This window comes from Rhinolophus sinicus, chromosome 5, assembly GCF_057876585.1.
Source record: "Rhinolophus sinicus isolate RSI-liver-muscle chromosome 5, RSI-T2T, whole genome shotgun sequence".
NCBI lineage: Eukaryota > Metazoa > Chordata > Mammalia > Chiroptera > Rhinolophidae > Rhinolophus > Rhinolophus sinicus.
Genome location: NC_142505.1, coordinates 92,214,854 through 92,238,608, shown reverse-complemented (window position 1 = coordinate 92,238,608; position 23,755 = coordinate 92,214,854). Strand labels below are relative to the sequence as shown.

General features: G+C 43.9%; 1 protein-coding gene across 6 annotated transcripts in view; it reads right to left on the bottom strand.

Annotated features, from left to right (window-relative positions):
* The window catches only part of GRIA1 (glutamate ionotropic receptor AMPA type subunit 1), a 291,242-nt gene that overhangs the window by 43,326 nt on the left and 224,161 nt on the right, over positions 1-23,755 (bottom strand). For all 6 annotated transcript variants that reach the window (XM_019750390.3, XM_019750391.3, XM_074313815.2 and 3 more), the window contains one exon: positions 4,045-4,243. In XM_019750390.3, the coding sequence (XP_019605949.1) occupies positions 4,045-4,243 (199 nt within the window). The remainder of the gene's footprint in view (positions 1-4,044; positions 4,244-23,755) is intronic.

Sequence of the window (23,755 nt, the reverse complement as noted above, 5' to 3'; positions counted from 1 at the left end):
CGCATGTTATTCGTGTGTTGTGTCTGTACTCCTATTGGTCGTTCGGCAATAAGTCTCAAGTTCATCTGTTTACATAGGTGTTTACCTCTCATCCAAAGGCGATCACTTGAGTATTTACAAATACTTAATTATAATTTATATGTCATTAATTTAAGTATTAATGTCAATAATATTTATTTATATTTAATTATATATTAATGTTATTATTTTATAATTAAATATGTCTATCGTGTGTTGCAATGGACGTACTAAATGCGTCCGTCTGCCTGACGATCTTAACGGGGGTTTATTTTTGGGGTAGGGCTTGTATAACAAGCATCCTGAAAAGTCATGCTAGGTCTTATTTTTGGGGAAATACGGTAGCATGTATAATGTATTGAATATTCTCTCACAGGAAACAGGGAAATGTATAAAGTCAGCTGTGACCAGATTTTCGGATGGTCTTCCAGATACAAAACCAGCAAAACACGAGGCAGGGCAATGGCTAGATGCAATTTGACCTGACAGATGGGCACAGCAGGGAACTGGGCTGCTGACAGGCAGAGCTAAAGAGCCCTCTGGGCAGTGGTATGCAGAAAATGCATATGTTCTCACAGCCTCACCCCAGTGCCTCAAACGCCAAGCTGTGCTCACAGCCTGTTGATTCTGAGCAGACTGTCAGGAAAATCTCGTCTTCAGGAATGGGAAGGCGGCATGAGTGGCAGGGAAGATTGGAAGCATACTTGGGGTGTTTGTTCTTGGATCTCTCCTATCATCTTCAGCTCCCACACATCTTAATTAAACTGTCGATGGAGGATTAAGTGTCTCTGGGTTGGGGCTGCCAAGAAGCCCTGGGCCGCCATGGGGACCAGAAGCCAGATTTTTCAGAAATTATGGTAGAATTCTTGTCTCACTATTCTCTCCGTCTGCCTTATGGGGGGGACGGTAGGTAATCTTGTCTCCCCACCCACCAAAGTCCTGACTCTTAAAGAAACAAGGCCAAAGGAAACAAAGGGTTGAATAAGATTTAAAGTTCTAGTGCTGAACTTATTCTCAAGGTCAGAGTCACAGAGACGGAAGGGCTCATGGGACATATCTTGTCAGTGCTCTTTGTACAGGTAAACAAACTGAGGCCCACAGTGTGACAGTGAATGATCCAGTGTCACATGGCTTGTTAGTGGCAGAGCCTGGGGTAAAACCCTGGTCTCCAGATTGCACACCTAGTTTCCACTGCAACCAGCTTCCACCCTCATTTTAGGCTTTATATATCTTACTAGCTGTGGGACCTCTCTGAGTAAGCCTCAGCGCTCCTCTCCTGACAACTGTGATAACAGTACCCACTGCACAATGTTGTCATGCAGATTATGAGAACAGAGGTAAAATGAATAACCCAGTGCCCGGCACGTGGTAAAATAAGACCGGGTCTCATATTAATGTTTGCTCCAAAAGACGCATTAGGGCTTATGTTCAGGGGATGTCATCCTGAAAAATCAATGCGAGGGTTTATTTTCCGGTTAGGTCATATTTTCGGGGAAACATGGTAGGTATTGTATAAGTGATGCAATGACTACTTATTTTTTAGGTTTTACTTTAGAGTAGAAGTGCCCAGTACCAGTTCCATTACTACATATGTGACAAACACTGATATCAATCAAGGAGTTATTTCACACTGAGCCCAGATGTAAAATCCTCCACAACATGGAACTCTAGGCAACCACTACTGGTCAATCAGTTAGCACATGAAACCATAACTTGTTTGCCACCAGCATAGTAGGCCTGGTTAAGGCACAGAGCTTGTAGAATATGAACTGCCTTGGTTCTAGATTCCTAACTTTTCCTGTGGACAAGAGGTAGAAATATGTCAACTGACATGGTTATTAACAGAGAACTTTGAAGTCTTAAGTCCCAGATGTGCCTCTAATTAGCTTGGGTATGCTCATTTTCTTTTCTTGGCCTCAGTTTCCTCAAATACAAAAGGGAGGTTTGGATTAGATCTGTCCACAGACCCATTTGGTAACCTGCGTGATCTTTTTCAAAACATGTATCAGCTAATGACACCACCCCATTAGGAGAGTGTGGTTCAGAGGCCAGGATCATTGGTTGGAGGGAGGAAACTCGGATTTTGTACCCATCCTTGACATTTGCATCGTGAATTGCTTGAATCTCAATTTCTTATCCACGAAGTGGACACCATATCTCTGTTCTGCCTTAGGCCACAGGTGACACGTAAATTAGACTATGGATGTGAAAGTGCTTTAGGGACTGTGACATGCTAATATATTAAGGACAATAGTGTGGGTATATGTTGGGTAAGTGAATCGAGTGATCCCCTAACTTCATCAGCAGGGCCTGAGACATAGGGCTGACTATGGACAAATATCAGGCCTCTCTTTCAGACTTTGGTTGCAGGCTAAAACTGTCAGAAAATACTCATGAGATTACAAGAGCTTTTTCTACTTACTGGTTGGGTAAGCTTAAGCAAGTCACGTCTCTCTCTCTAAAATGACAGACTCTGACCAAGTAACTTCTAAGTTACCTTCTTGCTCCAATAGTGGATGATTTTAGCCTTGGAGTCTGGATCAGACCTGGTTAAGGCTTTTGTCCCTTTCCTGCCTGATGTACTGACACAGAGCCCATGATCAAGAAACTGACACAGCTTCCTGTTGGTTCACTCAGGGCCTGGGGTTTGCTCCAGGAAATTGCAGTGAGAGCCCACTGGGATCCCTACTCTCTTGCCTGAGGCAGTGCCGAGGCTTACCTTCCATTTTCCTTCTGCTACTTATAAGCTGGGTGACCTTGGGCAATTACTTTTACTCTCTGAGCCTCATCTATAAAATGGGGATAACAAATCCCTAATTCACCACTAAGGAGAGGATTAAATGAGGTAATTCATAGAGGATGTGCTTAGTACAGGACCAGATTCATAGTAAGCGTTAAGTAAGTGGTAATAACTGCTTATTGTTTTTATTTGATCAATAAGTGGTAGCTCCACGTGCTGTTTGTTCAACTCTCAGGATGAACACATACACAGTCCAGGGAACTGAAGGGGTTCTTGCTTTCTGACATTTATTGAAGTTGTTCTTTTTGCCTAGAATATAATTAGCCTACCCAGGTCTGATCTGGTTTCACGATGTTTAGAAATGTTACAGGTCTATCTTTTGTGCCTGCAATCCCTACCCAGCCGCCCTTGCTGCCTATAATATCATGCTCTTTAACGAGAAGGATATTTTCATGCAGTAATGGGTCCCTTTTGCGGAAGTGCCTTGGGACCAGAGAGGTCCCTTCATGATGGCGCCCAAATGTCTGTCCCTCTCTGAAGCCCTAATGGTAAATGAAGACTCCATTCACTGTTCTTTGTTTCCCTTGTATTTTCGATGCCTCATCTCTTTTAATTTCATAATGACTCTTTGAGAAAGACATTTTTCTCCTCATTTTACAGATGAGGAAATGGTGTCAGAGAGGCTAAGTGCCATAGAAAGGTAAAGGATGGAGCCAGGTTCGGGACCTAGGTCTGGCTGATGCTAAGTTGTATGCTCCTAAGCTCTCGGCTCTTCTTTCTTCACTCACTGCCTCCAGCCACATGACATCTCCACCACCTCCACCCCCACGTCCCATTTTCCCTCTCTCCTGCCAGTGTTTAATGGACCACCTATTCCAGTAATTGTTTCCCATATACCAGCTCCTATTGAGCAAGTCTCCGAGGAGGAGACACAAAGGACATCAGGTTGGGACCTTGTCCCTACGCTGTTCCTAATCACTTACAAGACTGTAAGGTCCTGGGGGTATGAGGAGGGAGGGAATCGAATGTCATGTCCTCTGTAGCCCTGAGGGAACACGGCACAGACTGGCCCGTGTAAGGGGGCTGAGGCAGTGCAAGACCTTTGAAGTCCCCATAAATAAAGGAATGTAAATTTCTCAGGGATCTGTAGTAAGTTGAGAAAGGTTCTCAGTTTCTCTGACTTGCTCTCAGTGCCTGTGATCTCTTGCTCTTTAATGAAAAGGGTACTTGAATGACAATAGTGGTCCCCTTTTGTGAACGTGCCTTGGAACAAGGGATAGCCCTACCCTGAAGAACTCCTTAGTGGATCCTGCTTCCAGCGTCCCATATGCGATTTCCGTCTGCTTCGCTAGGTCCTCGGCACTCTCGATGGGTGACACCATCCTCTCCACGGTCAGGAAGGCAGCCAGGTTGGCTGTGTAGGAGGAGATGATGATTAAGGTGAAGAACCACCAGACGCCACCAACAATGCGTCCGGACAGAGACCTGAAGGCCAGAGGGAAGAGGTGTCAGAAGCACAGACGTCAATTCCAGGAGGCAGTGAGGAGGGCTGAGGGCTACCCTGAGTCCTGTCAGCAGAGCTGGCAAGCCCGATTGCACCCTTCTCCTCTGTCAGCAAGACAGGAGAATTCAATGTCAGAGATTCTCCTCTGCAGTTCTTTCCTTATCGTGAATAAGGACCTGTGGGGTTGCTGTCCTTCAGGGGTGATAAAGCCCTACAGGCACATATTCACACTTACTTTCTCTCTCTCTCTCTCTCTCACACACACACACACACACGTGCCAGCAAAGGCACAGATATGTCAGCACTTGCCCTCCAACTCACAAACACATGGAAACCCCCTGTTCAATGCAGTTACATATACACCACACGTTTGTGCCTACATATACGAATGCAAATGCATGTATACTCCTAATGCACATATTTGATCACGTTCAGAGATGTTTTCAGACTGCCTTCTCCTTTCGGCCAAGGCTGCCGAAATGACGGACTAGGAAAAGGGAAGCGAGGACATACTGGAAACAAAGGAGAACGACAGCACTGCAGCCACTTTGGGGAATGTCACCACAGTGTGCAGCCACAGTTCTCCCCACTATCACCGAAAAAGAGAATGTGGCGGAAATAAAAGACAAAGGATATTTTGTTCTGAATCAAATGGCAAATATGACAATGATACATGAAGTGGGAAATTTATCCTTAACCTTCTTAAGAGTCCTATTCTCCACTCATATGCCCAAAACCATGAAGAGAAACATGACCAGTCAAGAGTTCCACTGTGATCTTTTGGATTTGGTAACAAGATTTCCAAAAGATATTATACATGATTTTGATGTCGTATGGGGTGGTTTATGTGGTGGACAGAGAGGACATCAAATTAAATCCTATAGTGATAAAGTTATTTGCGTTCCCTTTCTCTTTCCATCCTGCTCAGTTGCCACCCTGGAGCTGCTGTACTCTTAAGCCCTTTCCAACCTGTGATCTGACAGCTTCTAGCTCAGAGCCTTCAATATCATAACAACCAGAGAAATCACCAACGCAACCCAGGACTTCTACAGATAAACTCCAGCGTCCCAAAGCACAGGGCCTGCAGGCTTGCTTGCTCATTCTACACTGTTTCAAAACCTTGTTTGACCCTCTCTGTACTATTCCCATGTTCCTGTGTGCTGCACTTTGTTTCAGTTTCTTGGAGACTTCCTCTCCACTTTAGGCACATAGTACTCCAAGAAATCCCACAAATACTCATTATTACTTGCTATATGGACAATAATGTTCCCAGACGCTTCACACGAAGAGGGAAGTAAGAGGAGACTTGTTCAAAGGAATGAGACCAGGAGAGTGGAGGAAAGCTATGTCCTATGAGGACGAGCTCAGGAAGTGGGGACATTTGATTAGGAGAAAAGACTGGAAGAGATGTGTTCAGTGAAGGAGAGGTGTGTTCACTGATGTGAGCCGTGTACCACATGACCCGATTTAGGCGCATTTGGCAGAAGTTCCAGGAAACACTAAATATGAGGAAGATGATTTGATGGGCAGGGTAGTGCACCAATGGCTGTCCTGGGGGGAGAGTGATTCCCCCATTTCTGAAGATGTTCAAGTGGTGAGCCACTCACAGCGATGTTGCGCTTGGTGCCGACTCTTGGTCCTCCAGGGTACCAAGTGCTGGGGACCCAAATCTAAGTAAGACAGAGGAGGAGTCAGGCATCGCGAGGGGCCGGAGACCAGCCGCTTCCTCTCACTCCCGCCAACTCCGAGATGCTATGATTTGAAACCACAGGTGGAACAGGATGCACGGCTCCCACAGGATAATCAAGCACAGTGAAACACAGAGGCAGCGTCACTGCTCTGACTCCCCAAGATTAGGGCGCAGTTGGACACAAAAATCACATCAGCCTTTGACTATCCATTCCAGTGCTCTTTTCACCTTAGCATGTGGCAAATGCAAGTGTGCAGGCTTGTGTGAAGCTGCTGCTCCTCTCCCCCCAATTCTGGATGACCACAATGGGGTCTGACTTGGACTTGGTGTCTCTCTTCCCATGCCTCTGCCTGGGGAGTCAGTTCTCCACGAGGCTCCCTGAGTGATCTTTTTAAAAACATTAATTGTGTCATGTTGCTCCCCTGCTTAAAACCCATCAAAGCCCTCCTCTTACACATGGAATAAAATCCTAACCCCTTGGTGACTCCTAAGGCCCTGTGTGGTCTGGCCCTGGCTTGCTGTCCAGTGTCATCCCATAATATGCTTTCTGTTCTCTGGTTACGGATGGCTTTGTCTGGTCCTTCAAACTCAAAAGGCTCCCCCGCTTTCCACATGCTGCTGTTTCCCCCGATCGATGCGTCGGTCCTGTTCATCTGTCATACCTCATCCTAGCCGTCCGTTTTTCACCATCCAAATGCTAAGACTCTCAGAGCCCCATGCGGCTCACATAGCAGTTGAAATCTGACATCTCTTTGTGTGATTGTTTGACTGTCTGCTGTTCCCCTAGACCATAAACTCCATGAGAGTAAAGGAACCTTCTAGTTCTTTTGGGCAGTGTTATATCTCCAGCATGGAGCGCACAGTAGGCCTCAATAATAAGTGAATGCACGAATGCTGCCACTTTTGTAGCCTGGTGGCTCTGCTCACATTGAATCCTAGAGACCAGGCATAGTTTTCAGGGTCAGAAGAATCCAAACCTGCTTGTGGCCCAGGATTTCTGGAGTGGTCGCCTTGAACCAATTGTTCAGGATGGCTACCTCCTCCTCCAATGTTACGGAACTGAGAGACCCAGCTGAGGCATCCCAAGTGGGAGACCCTCTAGTGAAGCTGAAGGGCCTCCCAGGAACGTTCTAGGCCTCCAGCTCCTCCTTCCCCGTTCTCCTTTAATTAAGATGCATCTGCTGGGTGTTGAGAGCCCTTACCCTGAATGTTATTCCCCACATCCCCACATACTTAACGCAGAGACCCAAGGAAGAGTCTGTTGCTTAACAGCCAGCAAGTGTCATCTGTGGAATAACTAGAGGGCTGGGGGAAGGGACTCTTCAAAATGCGACACGATTCTAATGCGTCATTTGCATGTGGTCCACAGGACGGGAACTTGAGTGTGAGGCAATGCCCCACCTTCAGTTCAGACCTGGTACAGGCAAAGTTGGGCCTCGATCAACTGCCTTTTCCCAGCTTCACACCAGAGGCAGGGAGCTGGAGTTACTAGAGGCCAAGGCTGAAGAGGAGCATTTGCTATTTCACTAACCAGCCCCACGACCTTGGCAAGTAGCCTGCCCAGCTGGGTCTCAGGATTCTTCCTCTATAAAATGGGTGAGACTAACTCAACTTTATGGTAAGAAGTCAGAACTTTCAGAACTAGAAAGACTCTTAGTCCATTCTTTTCCTTTAACTGATGCAAGCTATTGGAATTTAAATGGTACAGGGGAAAGCCCTCTGAAAAGGGCTATTGAAATCCGAGATATTATTTTTCTGATGATGATGATTCTCGCAGGGAGCCACAGGGCAAAGCGGTACTTTTCTTAGTAGAGAAAGGACAGCTGTGATCTGAACACCTTGGAGGCCTACCTAGTCACCTGAATTTTATTAGTCTCATAACTTGGCATAGCCACTTCCCAAATTCCCTAGGTAATTGAGGAATCCCTTATGTGTCTCCAGAATTGGCCACAACTTAGGATGCTTGTTGGATGCATTACTTGAATTTCATGCATAGCCCTGTGGACGGAAAAGGAATGAATATCTGTATCTTGCAGATGAAAAAACTGCAGTTGAGAGACGTAAAGTAACTTGCCCAGGTTCATACAGTGAGGCAATGGCAGAGCCGGGACAAGCGACCAGGACTTGACACTTCCTGTTCATCCCTGTAGCCACTTCCTTTCTCACCAAATTCTGATTCATTTATAGATGGGCTTGGGCTTCTTCTACCCATGATGCCTCTGTGATGTTGGATCACAGACAATACTCACTTCTTGTAAAGCTCAGTGGATCCTTTGGGATCCCCAGAAAGCAGTCTCACTTCCAATGTCTTCAAAGAATTGGAAATCTATTTGTATTTGTTTTCTATAGCTGTATAACAAATCACCACAAACTTAGTGGCTTCTAACAATGCTCAGTTATTATCTCACAGTTCTGTTAGGTCAGAAGTCTGGGTTAGGGGGTCTAGATTCTCTGTTCAGGGTCTCACCAGGTTGAAATCAAGGTGTTGGTTGGTGCTGTTCCCATCTGGAACTCAGAGTGCTCTCTCAAGATCACTGGTTGTTTGCAGAACTCATCTTGTGGTTGTGGGACTGAAGTCATCATTTCCTTGCTGGCTGTCAGCCAGGGGCTGCTCTCAGCTTCTACGGGCTGCCTGAATTCTCCTGCAGCTTCAAACCAGCAATAGTGTGGCAAATTCCTCTCGTTCTTTGAATCTCTTTGACTTTTAGTAGCTGGAGAAAACTCTCTGCTTTTAAAGGGCTCATCGCTGGGCAGGCCCATCTCCATCAATCTTAATCTCTGTCAATTTTAAAGTCATCTGATTTGGGATTTTAATTACATCTGTAAATCTTCACAGCAGTACCTAGGTTAGTGTTTGAATAACCACAAGATGGGCTCTTTAGAATCCTTTGTACCATGCTATGTCTTCATTCATTTTACAAGCATTTCTTGTATGGCAGGCACTGCTGGGCATTTGGGAGATAAAAGTGATACACAACAGTCTCTCCCTTCCATGGAGAAGATGAGAAGTATAGCCTAGTGAGCAAAACATTAGCTTTGCAGTCAGACACGTGATTCTTTGTGCTCAGCACAGTGTTTGGCGCAGAGTAAGCACTCGGTAGAGCCATCGCCACCGTCTTATATAAATATCATCAATGGTAATTATAGTACTGTCTTAATTATGTGACAAGTAAGAAAGCAGCACTAAAGGAAAACAAAAGGGCTTGTTAATTACTCTGTTGGCAGAGGTCAGGGAAAGTTACCAGAGAGGACAAACTTGTGCTAGGTTTTGAAGTATTAGAAGGGGATTATCACGCTGAACAGGTGCAGGGGTGGGAGAAGGCACAGCAGATAGACGTAAAAAGGAGGAGGTGGTGGGCTACCATTTTCTCTGTACACTTCCCAACATCTGCCAACAGAACACTGAAAACCTTTTTGTTTTCCCATCACACCCCAGTTATTCTGCTATTATAGTTCCAACCATGCTGCAAAACAACCATGATTTGTTCAAGATGTTACTATGATTATTACTTATGGTACTTAGTGATTGACCAAGATGATGATGGGTTGAACTAAAGCAGAACCCATAGGAATTGGAGGGGAAGGCTGACTAAAGAGACGACAAGATCAAATGGATAGGATTTGGTGATTCACGGGAGCAAGGGCTGTGAAGGGGAAAATGCTCCAACAACCGGTCATGCCTACTGGACGAAGACATTCTGACATGGGCTTGGGAGTTAGACGGTGACCGCAAGCTGTCTCTTCTTGCAAATGATGTTTTTTTCCTTTTGTTAACAAGATACTAAATGTGTCATTAAATGCATACTTGATGCTAGTGGAAGATCATGAGGATCTGATTGGATCATTCTCTGGGTTCTGATAGTTAGGCATTTCCTGCCCTGGTCACAGATTCACTCCTTTAAATGTGTATTTCTAATCTCACAGCTTTGACGTGTTGCTCTCAACCAGAGGTTAGCAAACTTTTTCTACAAAAGGCCAAGTAATAAGTATCTCATGCTTTACAGTCTCTGTTGTACGACTTCCCTCCCCTGTTGTACTATGAAACCAGCCACAGATGATATGCAAACACGTGCACACGGCTGTGGCCCAATAAAAGCGTAATTACAAAAACAGGTAGCAGGCTGGATTTGGCCTATGGGCCATAGTTAGCTGATTCCTGCCCTCAATGCTACTGTGCATCTCAGAGACCTTTGATTTAAGTTAACATGCAACAGTAGTCAAGAAATTTTTTTAAATCACCTATCTAGTTATTAGTATCTCCACACAAATGCCCAGATAAAATAATGCAGTGATTCATTTGATAGTTATTTTTGTCCTATCCTTAGGAAGAAAGTAGAGGGCACTGGTCAAGAGAATGGGCGTGTGGGTCAGACAAAACAGGACGGGCATGTCACTAAGTCTGCTTGTGCTTGTTTCTTTACAAAATGCACTAACAGTACTCATTTCCAAGGTATTCCTAAGAATGCAAAAAGATAATGCAAATAAAGCATGTAGCAGAGTGCCTGGCACAGCGTGAGCATTTCAGGATGGGGTATGCAGACAGTGTGAGAATCAGTGATCTGGGTGGAGGTGGGAGAGCAGGTACTGTGGCCGGACGTCTCAGGAAAGCAGATACTCAGAGCTGGTGTAGGGAGTGGAAAGTTATTAAACAGCACTCAACTTTTGATCCCATCAACCTCCTCTCCAGGACATCTCTGACAAGGAAGTGGGTATGGACATTCTTCTTTACTTCAAAAGCATGTCTCGTTATCCCCAAGAGGAAGAGGATGGAAGGGATGCCTCCTGTGTGCCTTCATTCAGCTGAGCTCCAGGGGTCACTGAGCTCAAGTTCTTCTCTTTATCATCTGCTTCAAATAGCTATTTCTAAAAAGTAATGGAAACGGGCAGGAAGGCAGCTACTCAGATGGCCTGCCTCTAAATTACTGGGAGAAAAAAAAATTCATCTTGACTAATTATTGAGCTGAGCTATGTTCAGAGAGAGGCTCATTTGGTATCGGGCATCGAGGTTCCTAGATCAGGGTAAACAGCTCTGGCCAAATGCAACAATTCCACTGATGAGGCCACTTCATCCAAGATGCTGCGTCTCGATGGCAAATCATCTCATTTGTCACCAGCTGCAAATCACTCGGCACTTCTCTGGCAGAGCTGGCGTGATTCATGTTAATTGCCCAGCTGCCGGTCACTGTGTTCCAGCACTGCGGCAGGGGGAGGGCCCTGGACTCTTGTGACCAGTGCCCAGGGTGGGGATCTGGGGGCTGGACAACAAGCGCTAAGGAAAGCCCAGTACGTTGTAAGCTCGTGTACTGTTCTAGCATTTGCAGAGCTATGTTTTAAAGAGGCACGGTCTTCTATTTCTGTTTTCCCCCCCATTTAGACAGGAATGGAGTGTGGGCCCAATTTGCAAAAGAATGGATGTAAACCAATTCACTTATATTTTAAAATTTAGTACTTTGCTTCACCCTCTACGCCTTGGATTCCACACCTGAAAATGGAGATAATGAATTTCATCTCATGAATTGTGAGAATTCAATGAGTAAGTCATGTCTTGTACTTGGCACAGAAACAGTAGGACTCACGATGTCACCTGTGATGGTGATGATGATGGTGATGATGATGATTTCTTTTGGAAACACTCCTCTTAACTGCTAGGTCCCCACACTCTCCTCGGTCTCCTCCTGCCTTGCTGGTCGGTCCTTCTTAGTCTCCGTTGCTAGTTCTTCCTTTCTGCTTAATCTCAAGCTCTTTTGCCCAGAACGCGGGCCTCATTCCTCTTCCCAGCTACAGGCCCGACATGATCTCCTCCAGCCCCACAGCCGTTATAGGTAGATGCTGGTAATGCCCCAATTTAAATCTCAATCCCTCTCCTGAACTATTAACACGTGTATCTGCCCATTTCACACCTCAGACATGAAATATTCAAAACAAAATTCTTCATGAACTCCCACCAAAGAGCCCAAAATAAATGCAATGTAACGTGTGCTCCATTGTCCCCCTCTCAGAAAATGGCACCACTGCCCATCTCGCTATTCAAGCCAAACACCAGGGAGACGTTTCTGACTTGTCTCTTTCCCTCACCCTCACGCCCAGCTCATCAAATCCTACCATCCCTATGGTTCTGAATAACATTCTAGATACTAGATATTAGTATCACATTTCCTGGCTTCTTCTTTTTTCCTTGTATAGCCCCTGTCTACACAATAGCCAGAGGGATTTTTTTTTTTTAAATTAAAGTTTATTGGCGTGACAATTGTTACTAAAGTTATATTGGTTTCGGGCATACAATACTGTAATACATCATCTATATATCACATTGTGGGTTCACCACCCAGAGTCAGTTCTCCTTTCATCACCATATATTTGATCCCTTTTACCCTCATATCTACCACCTCTATCCTCTACCCTCTGGTAACCAATAAACTATTGTCTGTGTCTATGAGTTTTCATTTCTTCATTTGTTTGTCTTGTTCCTTTGTTGTTTTCAGTTTTATATCCCACATATCAATGAAATCATACGGTTCTCGACTTTTTCTGTCTGACTTATTTCGTTTAGCATTGTCATCTCAAGATCCATCCAGGTTGTCACAAATGGCACTATTTCATTTTTTAAAACTGTAAATAGGATCATGTTGTTCTCCACCCCACCTAAAATCTGTCACAATTAGAAAATAAATCCAAGTGCCCTGCCAAGGTCAACCTGATCCGGACCACCTCTGTTCTCATCCTGTGCCACCTGTCCTGCTCTGGCTGTGTTCCAGTCTCGTTGGTCTTCTTGCAACACACCACATTCTTTCCCACATCCAGACATGTATTGTTCCGTCTGCCTGGAACTCACCTCTCTGAAATTGTCCCAAACTTGCCTCTGTCTACCCTTCATGTCATATTCAAACATTACCTCCTCACATACACCACTCTAAGTATTGTCTCTGTCACCTGTATCTCTCTCCTCTTGTTCCTTTTCTTCATAGCACTTATCAAAGTCGAAAGTGATCTTTATGTAATTATGTATTTATTGATTGTTTGGTCTATTCATTGATCATCTGTCTCCCTCCACTAAAGTGTAAGTTCCGTGAGGGCAGGGGTCTTATCTGTGTCATTCTGCTGCAGGGATACTTCTATGTTCCTGGTACCTAGCATGTTGCCTGGCACATAGTAGGTACTCAATGAACATATACTGAAGAAATGAGTGATTGAGGACTGAATACACACACACACACACACACACACACACACACACACACACCGGGGGTGCCAAAAAAAAGCATATACATATTTTAAGAGATGTTAACACTTTGGTCAGTGTTGCTCAAGCAGCAGTTCACCATAATCAGAAGTGTCTGGAAGCTGATGGTAACCACTTTGAGCACCTCTTGTAATTGCAGAAGTCAAACGTGACTTGTATTCCTCTTTTGTTATCGGTACATATTAATACAGTTTTTTTTCCTTTCTTAAAATGGCATCCTGCCAAAAAAAGTGTACACATTTTAAGAAAGGAAAACTATATTAAAATTGTAATACTCAATATATACCGATAACAAAAGATATTCACGTTTGACTTTTGCAATTACAAAGGTGCTCAAAGTGGTTACCATGAGGGTCCAGACACTTCTGATTACAGCAAACTACTGCTTGGGCAACATTGACCAAAGTGTCCACTTGTATACATTTTTTGGGTATCTATATCTATATCATCTATATCTCAAGCCTGATAAGAAATACCTATGAAGTTTCCTTCAAGGAAATCAATTGAATCGAATGAATGTGACCCTCACAGAAGCAACTCTGATACTTGGCTGTGACCAGCATGAGCAATCACTGATTAAGTGCTAAAGAAGTGCAGAGGTGGGAAAAGCCATGCCCACCTAGGAAAAATCTGAAAAGGTGGCATGGAAGAGGAGCCGTTTAACTGGAATATGCAGGGCAGGCAGACTTTGAACATTCTGAAATAGAAAGAAAGGACTTTCCTGGAGCAGGAGCAGCCTGTGCGATGGTGTGGAGGTGAGACAAGGATATAAATGAGCGAGAAATTCACTTTGCCCAAAACTTATTAACCACCTAGCAGCTGCTGTCTCTGAGAACCTGCTTGGAGCTGGAAACTGCAGAAGGTACTTCACATCCATTTATCTAATCCCCATCACTCTCTTCAGGCCAGGTAGGCATGTCCCCTTTTGATAAGGGAGGAAACCAAGGTTCAGACAGATGAAATAAATAAGGTCACAAAACAAGTGACGGAGCTTGAATGTGAACCCTGATTCATCGAATCCCAATGGGATGATTTCACTGTGCTGAAAGTGGGTCCAGTTTGGACCAGGGCCACCACCCTCATCTCTCAAGCTTTGCCTTCTCAGGTCCCCGGCACCACTTATCCACAGTTCCTAGACACAAAGGAATAATACTTGGCACCACATTCGTGTTAAAAAACGGGACTTCCTCCATATGTATTTTTGGGTTTAAGTTCTTAGAAGAAGCCACTCTCTTTTTATAGCTAGCTGCCTACTGGCCAGCCCATAATACCAAAACATATGCTTGTGCAGCATCCAAAGTCCTTCCTAGAGCTGCTACAATTCTCTGATCCACCAGCTGGTTTCAGAAGTGGGCGGGCTCCAAGGGCTGGGGTCCCTGCCTGCATAGCCCAGGTGAGGGCCTGGGTTGTCATCTGTGGTCCAGCACATCTGGAAATGGAAGTCCGTAGAGTTGGAGGCATATTTAAATGTAGAATGTATGGGCTTTTAAAAAAGAGACCCTGACCCATCAGCAAATGGCAGATAAAATAACCACGCATGCTTTAATTAAGCACAAAGCACACAGTAAAAGGACAGTTTTACTGAAAATAACCCGTTGAAAGTCCTCCATTTGCCAGATATTTTTTCACTCTACCCAGTTCCCCGTATGCTTAACCACTCCCTCCTACATAGTCCCAATCAAGCTAGCAGGGCAGCCCAGAGACCATCTCTCTTCTTCACCTCACCCAACCCAACCCCTTCCTCTCCAGTCATTTCATCAAAGAGACACTCAGCTATTTCTGAGACACTGAAGGGAATTACTAAGTAAGAAATGAAAAGTTGTACAGACTCTGCTACAGTTGCTCCCGCCGTTTATTAACTGTGTGATTTGGGGCATGTGGTTTCACATCTCTGAGCTTCCGTTACATCCATGAAATGGGGATAAAAACAGGAAAAACCTAAAACCACTGTTGTGAGGATGAGCTGTACTATGCTTAGCAGGGTGCCTGGAATAGAGGAAATGCCTGGTAGAAGCAGCTACTACTGTTCAGAAATGTGTGGCATATATACACAATGGAATACTATTTGGCGGTAAGAAAAGATGATATAGGAACATTTGTGACAACATGGATGGATCTTGAGAGTGCAATGCTGAGCGAAATAAGTCAGACAGAAAAAGCAGAGAACCATGTGATTTCACTGATATGTGGTATATAAACCAAAAACAACAAAAGAACAAGACAAACAAATGAGAAACAGAAACTCATAGACACAGACAATAGTTTAGTGGTTACCAGAGGGTAAGGGGGGTGAGGGGTGGGAGATGAGGGTAAGGGGGATCAAATATATAGTGATGGAAGGAAAACTGACTCTGGATGGTGAACACACAATGGGATTTATAGATGATGTAATACAGAATTGTACACCTGAAATCTATGTAATTTTACTAACAATTGTCACCCCAATAAATTTAAAAAAAATAAAATCAAAATTTATTCAATCATGAAAAAAAAAAAGAGAAATTAAAGAGGACAGGGAAAGAAGCTTTCAGTATGCTAAGTAAAAAAAGCAGGTTATAGAACAGACTATACTACATGGCCCCCTTTGAAAACTCAAGTCTGGCAGACGATAATCTGGACGTATATAAACTATTACGGAAGCCAGTTATCTAGGTGGCTGGCTTATGGGCTTTTGCTACCATCTTCTATTTTTTTGATTTTCTAAATGAATACCTATATTTATAATACATAGAAAACCTAGAGCATAGTGGTGAAAATTATGGACCGTAGGACCGCCCAACCTGGGTTCAAATCCCAGTGTCTTCTCTCAGTGGCTGTGTAACCTTGGGAAAGTGGCCCAGCCCCTCTGAGTCTCAGGTCACTCATCTGTAAAATGGAGAGAATAGCAATACCGCTTCATGTCAGCCATTAAGTGTTGTTGTTCTTTCATCACTAACTTGGTGGGTGACAAAGAGTTAGGAAGAGGGAAGGAAGGGATTGATACAGGCGGGGAAGTGAAGGAAAGTCTCTCTGAGGTGGGTGATACTGAAGCTGAGAGCTGAAGGTTGAGAACGATGTAAATGTGTGAAGAACGTGGAGGAACAACATTCTAGACAGAGGAAACAGGAAGTGCAGAGGTTCTGGAGCAGGAAGTGGCTTCCTGTGTTCAAGGTCATTGACATCCTAGGATGAGTCTGGAGAGCGAGGCAGGGACTAGATCAAGCAGCGTGTCTGGAGCCAAGGGCATGGACCCTGGCTCCAAGGCAACCTCCTCTGCGAAGCCTGCCTGGCGGCTGCTTCCTACACACTCCTCATTACTCTGCTCTCTTCTACTTTCCCATCAGCCCCACTCCTTGTTCTGCTCTTTTTCACTGTTATCACGACACTAAATTATCGTTTATGGAATTTTAGATCTCTTTATAATTCCCTAGAACCTAATACAGTCTCCGTAGTTGCGAGTAAAGATGAAACTCTGTAAGTAGGCAATTTGTAATGCTTTTTCTTTTCTTCTGAGCTATCTATACAGGAAAATATTTCTTAAGCTAACCAATAGCAAAAACACGATTGCATGAGGAATCACTTATTCTATGAAATAATGAAAGTGATTTCAAAAACTTTAAAAGCACCCTTTTAAAGAAATGGGCATCTCAGATATAGCCAGTACTTCTGGTCATAAAATCGTGTTCCTTCAGAATCTTTGCTATGCAAAGTGGTTGTCATAGAGAAAATTACTGCATAAAGTTAAAACAATAAAATTATCTTTTAAATATTGTAAAAGGCTGTTGCTCTCACAAGTTTAGGCAGAACAGTGAGGTCACATGTGGGTGTTGTTTTAAACTAGTGAGTCTGTGGTAACTAATGAACACAGCAATAGAAAACTAAAGCATGACTGGAAATCACTGTGTCATGTTCCTTTAAACCATTGCTTACGTCTACCACTTGAGCATGGCTGCAATAAATCCCTAACCCGTTGTTCTGTTCTAGCCTCATCCTCCACGCTTCCCCTTTCTGTTCTCTGGATGAAGTCAGTAGTTATGAGTAAAAGCTGTGGTGTCAGGCTGCTTGGGATCAAAAGCCGTTCTGCCAAGCGCTAGGGGTGACTTTGGACAAGTTTCCTGACCGCACTAAGCTTCAGTTTCTTCACCCACAAAACGGGAGGTGGAGGGCAGAAAATTGCCTCCCCACCAAGGCATCCAAGCCTCAATCCCTAGAACTTGCGAATGCATTGCATTACGTGACAGAAGAGACTTTTCAGATAGACTTCAGGTTAGGGACCTTGAAACAGGGTGATTATCCAGGTGGACTAATATAATCACATTGGCCTTTGAAGGTGGAAGAGAGTTAGTCAAAGAGATGAGACAGAAGAAGAGCCAAGAGAGATTCAAAGTGTGAGGGATTTGGTCCTGCATTTCTGGCTTTGAAGATAGAGGAAGAGGGCCACGAACCGAGGAATGAGGAGGCTAGGAAGATCCCTTAGCTGAAAACCATCAAGAAAACAAGGCCCTGCGTCCTAGAACCACAAGAATTCAAATCTGCTAAGAACCTGAATGAGGAAGATAAGGAAATGGATTTTGCCCTAGAGCTCCCAGAAAAGAATACAGCCCTGTCACCACCTTTTAGGCCAATGAGACGCATACTGAACTTCTGACCTACAGAACCATAAGATAATACATTTGTGTTGTTTTAAGTTGCTAACTTTTGTTATGGCAGCAATAGAAAACTAATACAGGGAATGCTATGAAGAAGAAATCCATGCAAGTCATACAGGACAGAGACTGGCATATAGTAAGTGCTTAATCCATGATATTTTTTCTCACTACTATTTTTATTAGTCATTCACTACTCTGACCACACTCATCTTCCCTGTTTGTTCTATGTGCTTTCGATTGTGTTCACCTCTTAGTTCTTTCTTCTTTATGCACGTCCTTAGGTATATCCTTCCCAACTTCAAAATCCAGTTCAGATGACATCTCCAAGATTTTCCCAAGGGTTTCTGCAGGGCGCAGTCTCTTCCAATGCAGCACTTCTTTTGTCCCTTTGCGAGCTATTATATTTATTTAAATCCTAGTTTGTACGAAGGGTTTTCTCCCTTTATTAAATACTTTAAGCAAATCTTTGCTTAAAACAACCAAGTATATTTGTTGCTCTATCCTTTGAACAAATTAAGTGTGCAATACAGCACTGTTAACTATAGCCGCAATGTTGTATCTAGAATTTATTCATCTTGCTTCACTGAAACTTTATGCCCATTGATCAGCAACTTCCCGTTTCCCCTTCCTCTTAGCCTCGGATAACTACTATTCCACTCTTTGATTCTATGTATTTGACTATTTTAGATACCTTCTATGGGTGGAATTATGCCACATTTGTTCTTCCGAGACTGCCTTATTTCACTTAGCATAATGTCTTGAAGATTCATCCATATTGTTTGCATATTGCAGAATTGCCTTCTTTCTGAAGACTAAACAATTTCCATTATGTGTATATGCCACATTTTCTGTATTTATTCTTCCATAGATATCCATCCATTTATGGTTGTCTAGGTTGTTCCATATCTTGGCTGTTGTGAACAGCGCTGCAATGAGCTTGGGGAGTGCTGTTATCTCCTCAAGATCCCAATTTCAATTCTTTTGGGTAAATATCCAAAAGTAGGATTGCTGGATTGCATGGTAGTTCTATTTTTAATTTTTTGAGGATCCTCCGTACTATTTTCTTTAGCGGCTGCACCATTTTGCATTCCCATAAACAGTGTTCCAATTTCTCTACATCCTCACCAACACTTGTTGTCTTTGCAGGTATATTTCTTGCTCATGCCACATGTACATGGCAGGTTGTTTGTGGGCTCTTTTCTCCTCACTCTCTCTTTGGGGTCAAGACTAACAAAGCAGCTGTCATTTGGAACATCCCCCGTTATGTACTGGCTCTTAAGGCTGCTTCCTAGTGACACATGTCACTTCTGTTCACATTTCATAGGCCAGATGGAATGAAATGACAGCATCTAGAACCAGTATGGAAAGGGATGAGCAATCCCACCCTGGGTGCAAGAGGAAGAGAGCTGAGTATATCTGGTAGCCGGCCTTCATGGCGACCACAGTTCTCGCCCACAGCAATACCTTGGGAAGAAGTTCTTAACCGTAGTTCTCATTTCACAGATGAAGAGCTTGAGGCTCAGGATGGATAGTGATTGGTCACAGGTTTTATAAGTGATATGGTTGGAACTGGGACCTGACTGTCCTTCCATCCTTCTTTCAACCCTGCAGCAACTCCATCAAATCCTGTTATGTGCCAGACACTGTGTGGGGATGCAGCAGAAAACAAGCTTGCCTCAGTCCCAGCCCCCCTATTTATCGTCTGCTCCTGTGCCCTGCGCCTGCCTCCCTTCTCTCTCCCAGCCTCACGGGCTGCCTGCTGGTACAGTTGTCCTTCTCTACCCTGCACAATAACTGGAGGGCAGGGGTAGGATCTTCAACTTTGACCCTGCACAGCAGCTAATGTACTAGGCACTTAACAAATGTTCCTTGGATTGAACACAAAATTGAAAATGAAATTCACTGTAGATGCCAAACATTTGTTCTCTGCTTATATCGTCCTGTCCCCCTCCCATGTGTTCCCAAAACAAGTGTATTAATAGAGATTTGCATGTGCTTTGCTAGTTTATTATAGAGAACATTAGCTATTAGCATATATTTAAAAAAGAGATTAATAAGATCATCAACAATATACCTCATAAATCACTCTGAAAATTGCCAAAGTAATTTCTTAATCGCTCTCTTTTTTCCTTCGCGGAGCATCTACTTCTTCTAGTGACTTATACTAAATTGACAGTTCTAATTAGCAGTCATGAAAACTCAAGCTTTTAAAGCTATGGCAGATTAGAAAAGAATTTTCCAGAGATGTGATAAAACTTTTTCCCATAAGGGATGTCATGTGTATCACTGGTTGGGTGTAGGTGAGAAAGGGAAGCCCGTGGGAAGGAGAATGGAGTTGGGGACAGATTAAGAGGGAGGATTTGTGTCTTGGGCACCTGTCTGGCCTTCAGGGACTGAGCAGATCACTTGTCCTTTACTGCGTGTATGCTCTCGACCCAGTGGAAATGTCAGGGAAGGGCCTGCATGATTTGATGTCTCACAGCTCTGGGTCCTGACGTGACCTGAAGCTGAACCGTGGCCCAGACCAGGAGCCTAGTTTGTCTTCAGTCTGCAGAGATTTAAGGAGTCACCATTGAGTCAGCTGTGAGGCTGTCACTCATTGCTAGTTATTCAACAGATATTTATCAAATCCCTCTTGTGTGCCAGGCCTGTGCTGTGACATTTCCTAGGCTTCCCAGAGAAAGGACAGTCTAAGCTGAGGCCCAAAGAATGAGCTCACCAGGGAAAGATATGTTGCAGGGAAGGTTGTAATGAGCAGAGTAAACAAAACCAAGAATCAAAGATGTGGGAGTGAAAGAGATAAATGGTCCCCAGTGGAGGAACGGCAGCGGGGTACAGTAGGAGCCTTGGGGGGGGCGGGTGCAGACTGCTGAGCAATGAGGCTGAGGAGGGGGGCATACGGGTGTTGGGTTACTGGCAGAAGTCCGGGGCAGAAAGGTGAAGGATAGAAATTGGGGTGACGTGAGCCAATAAACATATTTTGTGAAAATACTCTACTGTGTAGAATAGAGAATGGCTTGGGCGATGTGGCAACAAGAATTGAGGCATGGAGATGAAAAAGCAGCATTGCAGGAGTCCAGGTCAGATGAGATGAGTACCTGGAACACATGGTATCAGCAAGGGTGGAACAAAAGCAAACAGACGTAAGTAGAGTTAGGAGGTAGACTCTCTATTTGAAGACTGACTGGATACAGACGGTGAAGGAGAGGGTTCGCTGATTTTTTGAAGGCTCCATTTTTTGAGTGACTATTTCATGCCAGGCATTCTAAGATGCTTACATTTATTCCTCACCGCATGTTATGAGGGAAGTAGCATTTAGCTTCATTTTATGCATGGGAAAACTGACGCTTGACAAGGTTAGGTGTCGTCCCATTAACACAAAGCTAGTCTGAGTCCTGAGTTTACCTGTAAGCCCCAGGCTGTCCTGTTTCCCTACCCTTCTCTCCCAGGTTTCTGGTTGGTCATCACAGAACAGAATGGCGACATTTTTTTCTGAGATGGGGAGCACTAGGAAAAGCAGATATTCTAGTAGGATCTTTCCCACAATTGCTGGTGTAACACCAGATACCACACAGCCCTGGACAGCCCTGATAATGACATCTCCAACCTTGTAGGAACACCCACTGTTTCCTTCTCCTGCATCCTGTTTGGATGGGGGCTCAGCCTGAGTCCCTGCTCCTCAGGCATTGTTCCTGGGGAGCTGAGTCTGACCTGTTCCTATCCCTCAGCCTGGTTAGTACCCTGGTGGGGACAGCAGCCGCTGTGTTCACCCTTCCTTTAGCTTCTTAGCAGGTGACATTTAAATTAGCAATGGAAATTTTCCTGGAAATGAAAAATGGGGGAGGCCCCAGTAGGGAGAAAAATGCCTGAGATAAAGGAGGACGAGAGATACCTGGTACATTAGAGCAGTTGACTGGGGAGCAGCTGTGTTAACCGTGGACAAGGTACCTACTTCATTTCAGTCTGTTTCCCCATCTGTATGTAACACACAAGAAAAGGGAGGAATGCTTGCCTGCCTCATGGTTGTTGCAAAGATCAAATGCAATAATAGGTGACTGTACTTTGCAAATCAAAACACCCCTTGCCAATGAGAGGACTTAAAATTCTGATATTACAAGGTAGCATCAGAGACACAAGTGCTAGAGGTACCTTGGGGATCCTCAAGGTCGTTCTGATCACTTTACAGGCGGGGAAAACCACACTGAGGCTCAGAGAGATTAAATGACCTTTCCCAAAGTCACCCTCAAAACTGAATGTGGGACCTAGGTTTAGAAGGCAAACCCCCGACCTCAAGCTGAAGGTTTTTTTCTACTGTATTTCTTTGGAAGGATAACATAGTAATGGACCCCAGTGGGTTTTGGAGTCACATCAACTGTTGTTTGACTCCCACCTTTGCCACTTGTTAATTGTGTGGTATTGGCCAATTTATGTAATCTTTTTGAACCTCATTTTTTTTTTCAATTATAAAAATGAAGTAGTTATTAAGTGTAAGGGTTGTTATGAAGATTAAATGTGATGATGTTTGCAGATAGTGGATAAACAATGGTAGAGATTATTATTATGATTAAGATTACATGTTACATATTTGCCATATGTCACCACCCCTGTCCTCCCAATTGAAGACTGACCTACTCTAAATTTCAAACGTTTCCAACCCAATACATTCCTAACCTTAATTTGGTCTCCTAAATATTTTACTGATAGAGTCAGAGATAAGGCCAAAGAGAAGACCATTCACCATTGATTCCTAATACTTTTCTGAAGCCTAAATCTAACTAAAATTATCTTAGTTTCAAACCTACTCAAGAGGCTCTGTGTGTTCTAGCCTAGTTGAATATTTCATGTAAATAATTTAGGAAGGTTGGAGAGGGAGATGGAATTTGATTGATGTAGGATTAGAGAGTCCATTCTGTTTTCTCCAGGAAATCCTTATTCAGAGGTATGAAGGGATTGGGTAATTAAGAGAACTCCCGAGGTGTGATAAGATCTTACTCTGGGAAATCGTACTTTACACTAGTTAAGACAATATTCAGGATGAGAATCTCAAAGTTAAAACATCAGAAAAGACTGAAACTCCTTTGAATCCAGGGAGATGTCATTAACACGAGTTCTGGGTTCAGCCACCCCCAAGCCCCCAGAGATCATATACAAGGCTAGAGGCTGAGATTGTCTCCTCAATAAACGTGAACTAGGAATCACTGTCACCATGGGTTTAACTGCATCTTGACTATATGCAAAAGTCTCCTTCCTCTCCCCAGGTTCCCTATCTCACTTTAATCTACGTAAATGTCAATTAAAGGTTTCATTTGCTCACTGCTTCTTCTCTTATAGAAATGATTGCAGACGGGCATACCACACCAGCATATACGTATGCATTTCTGATACGAAGACATGGACATTTGAAGTTAGACTTTTTATAGACAGAATTGTAGAAAGAACCCTTTACATTGTAGGCTTGTCCCGGTTTACTGTTATAAATACACTGACTTCCATGAGCTCATAACTCTTGCCACAGCCCAGTGTTCAGTGTCGTATTCTCTTCTCGCTTGAGCGTGTGGCAACCTCTGGCATCGGTGTTCATGCCACCCTCTTTGACATGCTTTCTTCACCCGGACACCAGATTCTTCTGCTTTTCTTCCTCCTTCGCTGGCTGCTCCTTTTCAGTTCCTTCTGATGGGTCTTCATGACCTCTAAATGCTCACAGGTCCAGGGTCTGGATTTCTCCTCTTCACCACCTGGACTCACCCCCAACTTAACCTCCCTCTCCCAGTCCCATGGCTTTAAACACTGTATGTTCACGATTCCTAAAACATTGAAGTCCAGCCTCGGCCTTCTCCTTCACCTCTAGACTCGTGAGCCTGTTCCATATTTCCTCCTAGATGTCTAATAGCAATCTCCCACCTAACCTGTTTCAAACTGAACCCTTGATTTCTCC